The sequence below is a fragment of the Hibiscus syriacus genome, unplaced genomic scaffold (assembly GCF_006381635.1).
Source record: "Hibiscus syriacus cultivar Baekdansim isolate YM2019G1 unplaced genomic scaffold, ASM638163v2 tig00001401_pilon, whole genome shotgun sequence".
Taxonomy (NCBI): domain Eukaryota; kingdom Viridiplantae; phylum Streptophyta; class Magnoliopsida; order Malvales; family Malvaceae; genus Hibiscus; species Hibiscus syriacus.
In genome coordinates, this window is record NW_024061870.1 from 41,862 (window position 1) to 49,693 (window position 7,832).

The 7,832-nt window shown below is 30.7% G+C and overlaps 1 protein-coding gene across 1 annotated transcript; it reads right to left on the bottom strand.

Moving 5' to 3' along the window:
• Positions 1 to 5,712: 5,712 nt before the first annotated feature.
• On the bottom strand, positions 5,713 to 7,352 carry LOC120126435 (FCS-Like Zinc finger 6-like). The gene is made up of 2 exons (XM_039144640.1): positions 6,891 to 7,352; positions 5,713 to 6,251 (listed from the first exon to the last, which is right to left on the bottom strand). Exons 1-2 carry the CDS (start codon positions 7,253 to 7,255, stop codon positions 6,092 to 6,094), a joined length of 525 nt encoding a protein of 174 aa, XP_039000571.1. The 5' UTR covers positions 7,256 to 7,352; the 3' UTR covers positions 5,713 to 6,091.
• Positions 7,353 to 7,832: the final 480 nt, after the last annotated feature.

Genomic DNA, 7,832 nt, shown 5'->3' on the forward strand with positions numbered 1-7,832 from the left:
TTTTTATTTGGTGTAATTCTATTTTTAATTAAAAGAAAATTTCCAAAATTTTAAAGCATATATTGAAAATATTAATTTAAGGTTTTGGCTGAAAAGAAAATATTATTTTAAGCAGTTTTCTATATCAAATTCAGAGTCAAATGTAAAACCATAATTGTATTTGTTAACACTTTAATGGAAACGGAAACAACTATAAAACAGGTGCTATGTGCAATTACAATATCACATTCTTTTATTATTTCATAATTGATAAATATAACTCAAGTTATCATGTTCAATGCTGTTAATAAACCTTGATTTGGGAAAAAGAGAAAAAAAAATTATGAAAGCACATTTTTAATAAACCTATTAAAAATTATAAAGTGATTGTAAATGTTATTAGCACATTTTTTGTTCTTCATCTTATTCGGCTTAGGCTTTTGGCTGAAGGCAATAAACTATTGAAATAAACCTTTTAATCGTCTAAGCAAATAGTGTAAAGTTTAGAATGAAAATAAGATTACACGAGAAAAACAAAACAAAAGAGTATAATCATAACTTATTATAACCATTAAATCCAAAAAGAAAGCAAAAATAAAATTACACTGAGATATAACAAAATGAAATCAGTGGCATGCTAAAGAGAAAAAATAAAGAAGATGATAGTAAGCAAGTTCCAGACAAGGAGCATGTTTATCAACTTCACCTGCAGAAGCTGATGTGATGATTCTGGGGTTGGAGATTCACCCGATGGAGGGTTAACTACTATAACGTTGCAGAGAAAATATGGATTACATTAACTCAGTTTAAAATATGGGTCACATCGAAATAAGTAATAGATCTTGAATATAATCAAGTGATTGTCGTAACCTGTTAAGCTGCATTTGGCGATCGGAGGTGCCGAAACTTGACAAGCGGAAGGTAAAGCAGCGGCCTTTGTAAGATTTATATCGACACCCAAATCAACACTGCTTTTAAGGGCTTCACAAATGCATTCAGCATTGATTTCCACAACTACTTTAACGCCAGAACAACATGCAAGTGTTGGTTTGTCTTCGGTGCTGTCTCCGCTCAAGAACGGGATGCCATCTATCATATCATAGATAATAGTAGAACAGATGTCCGACGGAGATAATGATGGCGATACCTCGGCCTTTGCCACTCTAATGAAAAGCATTTAAAATACAAATGGAAGCAATACTAGATTTCATTTTTCAGGTGTTTGATATTATAAAAACAATTAGGTTGATCTCAAGAATGATAAGTTTCAGATTGAAGTTGAAAAGAAAAGAAAAGTATTGTAAATAAATATTTGAAGATAAGGATAACGTTTTAATTTTAAAATTTAATTGGGTTGGGGTTTGAAGATAATAAAAATATTTCGATTTTAGACTTTTTTTGTGTTTAAAGATTTTTCTTTTTAAAAAATAATCTTGTTATTTTTTATTCCAATAATTTTCTCAAAGTACTTATTTAAAAAAGATTGTAACCAGAGGGTAAAAAATATATTTTAAAATTATATTTAGAGGATTTTATACATGTTGAAAGGAAAATTATTTTATTAATGATTTTAATTTTTTATAATGAAGTTTGTTATTTTTTAAATGATATTTAAAGGATTTGTATGCATGTTAATTCTTTCGTCAATGGAAACTTCTATATAGCCATTCTAGAATTTTCGTCAATCAAAATTTAATCGATACCAATGGTAGAAAGAAATGTTATTCTTCTTATAAATTCTGGATTCGAGCAATAGAGTGTGTGTTGTCAATGATATCAACTCTGAAGTGTTGAGACAAATTCTAGATACTAAAGCATACATAAATACTAAAAAATACAATATTTTTCAATTGTTGTATTCCAACCGATAAATGAAAGATACTCAATGTAAATAAATATATAAAAAATTAAAAATTATATAAAATTATAAATATTTTATACATATATTTATGATTTTAAAAATATTAAAGCTTCATACTAATTTGTAAGATTTGTTTTATATTTTTAGAAAAGTTTAAAGCTTTTTTAATTGTATCTAAAAATATTAAAGTACTAAAATGATATTTTAACTATAATTCAAGAGTCAAATTAGAAAAAAAAAATTATTTGTTATTCCGTTAACATCAATTATCACAGTGTAATTTTTTAAACATTAGTGGCAAAAAAAAGTTTGTCAAACATAAATGATCATTTGTATAATTTATCCAACAATTAATAGTTAACACCAAAACACAACCTAATTTCATTTAACAAACGGCACAAATTGATACCAAAACACAACTTAATTTCATTTAACAAAGAACACAAATTGATACCAAAACACAACTTAAAACCAAAACCACTTTAGTAATGACATACAATAGATATCAAAACACAATTATTCTAAAATTTAAACAAATAAAATAAGAAATTTTAAAGATTTAAGTGAAAAATTGGGTATACATTAAGGGACTAATCAAGCATTAAACTAGAAATCACATGTGTTTTATTTCCTTGGAGGGTTCCATTGGGATTTTTGTAGGGGAAAAAATAGAAAGGACGGAATCATTTAATGAGAATATTTGAAGTACTGATTTACTAAAAAAATGAAAATAAGAAAAAACCGATCATTATGGGCTTATATAAAAAGGTTGTATTTTCACACACATTTCACTCCATCAACTTCATTGATTGTTCAAGCCCTTTTACTCGTGGCTTCGAGCCATGGCGTTTACTAAGAGTGCTGTGTTTTTCATCTTTACAATGTCCATTTGGGGCGTCTCCATGGGAACCATCCATTGGGTCGGTGGCTTCCTCGGTTGGACCACAATCGCCGTCGGTTTGCCACTCGATTACAAACTCTGGGCAGCAACCAGGAACTTCCATGTTGCCGACGTTGTCAGTACGTAAAGGATTTTTCACCTAAACTTTTCCTTCCTCTAAACCTACTGTTTTTCTACATTATTACATAATATGATCATAAAATAAGTTAATTTCTGTTTTTTCAGTTTTCAAGTACAACAAAAATGTCAGTAATGTGGTCCGTGTGACTCACCAGAGTTACAACTCATGCAATGCAACATCTCCAATTGCATTCTACTCATCCGGCTCCGACGCCATCAACCTAACAAGGCCAGGCCACTATTACTTCATTTGCAGTCTCCCGGGACGTTGTCTCGCCGGCCAAAAGGTTAACTTCGAGGCGACTCTACCTCCACCGCACCTTTCGTCTTCGGCTTCGGTCATTCATTTACCAAAGTCAGGTTCCGTGTCGGGTGAAGCGTTGGCACCGAGTGTGGATGCCGTGGAACCAATCCCCGGCAGTGCTCCCGATCTCAAATCGTTTGACTTCTGGTTGTCTATCGTTGTCATCGGATTCGTGGTGGGTGTTACTAGAATTAGCACTTACGACATGGTTGAGTTTCTTGTTTAAAAGTGAATTTGTATCAACTTGTGCCAGCAATCTTCTGCTAATAAATATGGTTAGAATTGTTTAAGCTGATGTTTGAATTGAAAAACACTATGTGATGTTAATCTTTCTCCTTTCAATTGATCAAAGGGTGCTTGAATTCAACGTTTTCTACTATTTTTCTTATAATTAAGCTCAATTAGCTTTGCTTTATTTAAAGGAGTAAAGAAGAAACCATTAATTTAATTATTAAACTACAATTAAAAAAAGATTTAGAACTTAATTATTTAGCTAACAGACGTGAAATTCTCTATCTTTCTTATAATTGTTTTCAACTTCTCGGAGAAGAAGATTGATGTACTCAAGGAGAAACATGCATTTTTTTTTGTTGAAAATCAGACTTTTAGACTATGTTTTTCGGTGATTTAATTCACCGAAAGGTGCAATGGAAAATTCAAGATTCAAGCTTGAAAATGTTGAATTTTGGAATGGTAAAATTACAAACTTTAGTCTCTTAACTTTAGAGTATTTATAAGATTAGTCCTTAAGGTTCAACTATAAATACCCTAGTTCATTTAGCTTCAAAACCATCTCAAATCACTCTAGCTTTCTCCCAATACTAGAGAATTTAAAGAGTTTTCTTGAGAGTTGTTTTCTCATTTTTATCAAGAGAGAATTATTATTGTTTTCTCTTTATTAGATCGAGAGAAGTTGTAATTCCTACTTTCTATAGTAAAATTCTTCTACCGTTGCATGTGGTTTTTACCCTATATTATTTAGGGGTTTTTCACGTAAAATTTGTGTCTTCTTTATCTTCATTTTTCTTTTCTCAAATTATCTTCGATTTTGATCTATCCGATAGCCGTATTCTGCAACATTTTTATTCGGGTAAAATTAAAGACCATAATTCTCTTAAGTTTTTACCATTCATCAATTGATCTTAGTAATAAAAAGAAATGTTATTTTTTATAGAGTTCTTGAGTTGAACAATTATATTTACAAAATGTGTGTTATCAATTGATTAAGAAAAATTCAAACAAATACTTCCTTATAATCACTTCAGATTATTAAAAAAAAAATTGCTTACGGTAAAATTCTCACTTTAGTAATTTTTTACTTTTTTTAATTTGAATCTTATACTTTCATTAGGTATCACTTTAGTTCATTACCGTTAACCTTTTAAAAAAGTTAATTGTGAGTTTAATTAAATAGCTTGATGTAATACAGTTGTTAAATGCAAAGCGCCAGATTCATATATAAAAATTATGAAATGATTACAAAATTGATTGTGAAGTTGGGAACGGATGAAAACTTTAGTACAACTTTTTTAAACGGGAAAGGTCATTAGAGGAGAGTTGGTAACATCCAAAAAATACAAGGAGTCGAAAACAACAAAGGGCAATCAATGGGAGAAAACAACATGCCAGTGATTAGAGGTGAGCGTTTGATCGAATCGAGTCAAAAAATTTTAAGTTAATCGAGTTGACGAGTCCTATTTTATATCTCGGATTTGATTTGAAATTTTTTTAGTCGAGTTTATAAAATTCGAGTTGGGTTTAGTCAAATTTTCGAGTTTCTATTTAAATTTAATTGTAAATATTTATAATATTATGACATTATTTGATTTTTATTTAAATGATATTTTATAATCATATACAAATATATATATATATATATATATATATTTGTATTTGTATTTTTTTCATATGTAATTTACATATACCATATAAAGTTGATGGACTTGACTCAAACTTCGATTCAAACTTGAAAATCAATATACTAATTAGTAAAAATTTCAAGTTATTCGAGTTGTATTTTACAACTCGATTTGAACTTAAAATTTTTTCGAGTCGAATTTATAGAATTACAACTCTAAATTAATTCGAGTCGAATTTTTTCAAATCGAGTTAAATAAAAAAATCGATTTCTGAAGTCGAGTCAAGTTTTAATTACCATTACCAATGATAGATAGATGGACTGACAATGACAATAAACCTTGCAATTTGTGATAATTATTTAGTCCATTAGGTGTAAAAGTGATGGTTGGTGTTTTTGCATACGAGACTTTCTCCTTATTTATTTATTAGAAGAAATGGATTACGAGGAGTAGGGAAGATTATCGTCCTTTCAAAATTTTAAATTTTTATATATTTTAAATAATTTTTTATATTTTTATTAAATATTTATATTTATAAACACAATATACTGCATCATAACTGAATGTGTTTAAAGTTTTCTTCATTTCATTCTATTGCATTTTTTTAGTTAGGTTCTTCATCAACCCTTTAGGCAAATAGAGAAACAACCTATATATGTATATGAAGAATTAATCTTCAAAAACCAAATGAATCTGCAAATCTTTACTAGCAAAAGATAAGGGGATATTATAGGGAAAACTGAAGTAGAGATTTAAATTTTTTGTGTATAATTTTTTTTATCCATATAAAATAGTATGTCCAAAACTTGTCCCATTAGCATTACAAAGCTAAAACTTGTTCCACACGCGCACGCGCACACACATACATACGTATGGATTCCTTCTAGTAGCATGGAAAGTGAGCCACAGTGATTAATATAGCTAAACGGCGGCAACCGTCTCATCCTTGGCGGAGAGTATACATACATACATATATACATACATACATACATACATACATATATATATATATATATGGATGGATTCCTTCTAGTAGCATGGAAAGTGAGCCACAGTGATTAATATAGCTAAACGGCGGCAACCGTCTCATCCTTGGCGGAGACACTGGATCTTGCAGCAGATGAAGCGACGGCTTGTTTTTTCGATGCTACCGAACATTTCTCTATCGTCTCGTCTTGGTTCATCTGCTGTTGCCTGCACTCTAGGCTACAAAATGCACTATCACCCCTGCAATTAAACAATAAAGATGGAATAATATTTAATTTGGATTTCCCGACCAAATAAATGTCTAAAATTAAGTCAGATTCTTTTAGTTAATAAAAATATTCGCAGATATGAAATCTTGTACTAGATTAATTTTTTTTAAAAAGAAGAAGAAGACGCCTGAAATTGTTAAAGAAATTAGGAGAAATTGAGAATAATAACAGGCATGCAATAACAAATAAACACGAGAACTGAAGAAGAGTCCTTGCAAGTAACTAAGCAAGCAACTTGAAATTCCTTCCTATGGCAAAACAAAACCATAATTTTTTCCTTTGAAAAAATAAAGAAAGAAACCCCCGAGAAAACAGCGTTGAATTAAAAAAAAACAAACTTCCCCAAATAATTATAAAAAATAATTTCATATTCATATATTACACAGAAACCAGGCAATTGAAAGTTTCTGACATCAGTAATCTAGATTTGGGACTTGGTCATAAAATCATATACGAGGTTGAGATTTAAGATTCGAACTTTGTTCTTACTTATTAAATTTTGCAAGTTAATACTTAATACACCAATATATATTTTTAATCAAACTATGCCATGGCAAAAGAATAAGGAGCGATGAAGAAATAGGACTTAGTTTAAGGGAAGAAAAATTACCTATACATGTAAATATCACGCCCGGGAACAAGGCGACGTCTGCAAAGGCCGCAGGACCTTAAGAAATGAGAGGTTTCCATGAAATCAGCTGAATGTCTTCTATGAACTCTAGGTGACACCGTCGCCATCAACTCTTGATCTAACCCTCCACCATCACTGCCACCACCACCATTAGCCCGTATCTGTGGACCCCAAACGCCACCAGGAAGGGCAGCATCCTGTTTCGGGTGGTTTTTAAAAGGGTTATTACGTGGATCAGACGGCGGAGCTTCAGCCCCGGTTGTGTTTAGATCAGAAGTGATATCTGACAAGCTTGTTGTTCTCTTCATTGGTGGCCTCGGCCTGGGTCTCTTCCCTAGCATCATCTTCTTTCTTTCGTTATTTTCTTTACTCCTCGAAAGTTCTCCGAGGAAAAGCTTTGAGAGAACAAACTATATGTGAGAGAGAGGACAGAGAAGTGAAGAAGTGGAGATGACCAGATGGGGGTAGATAAAAGAAGAGCCAGAAACCCAGGAGTGAATCTGAGCCGTTCGCTTTTTTCTCTTTAATTTTCTTTCGTTTCCTACTTTATGGTATTTACATCATTGGCATTGCGAATCCACGTCATACTTTATGGTGAAATAACAGACAGTATAATATAAAATTTAAAGTTGATATTAGTCTTGGTTCATGTCTTCACTATTCCTTTGGAAAAGAAAACTCTTTATACAATTCTTATCCCTTCATTAAAATTAATAAATATTTATACATTAATAATATAATTTTATATATTATTGATAAATTAAATATAATATATTATTTTTTGAGTAATCTGAAGTAAATATAATGTAATATATGTTCAAAGATAACTTTTAACCTTCTGACATTGAACGTTCGTATCCCCGATATTCTTGGTACTCAAACACAAAACCTCAAGGAATAATAATAATTCTTTTACCATCG

What these genes read in the sequence shown, in the direction of transcription:
- LOC120126435 (XM_039144640.1), bottom strand. Translation starts at nt 7,255, where the DNA reads ATGATGCTAGGGAAGAGACCCAGGCCGAGGCCACCAATGAAGAGAACA. An exon ending in CGTGATATTTACATGTATAG is followed by an intron (nt 6,252 to 6,890) that starts GTAATTTTTCTT and finishes GTTTAATTGCAG; the next exon opens with GGGTGATAGTGCATTTTGTA.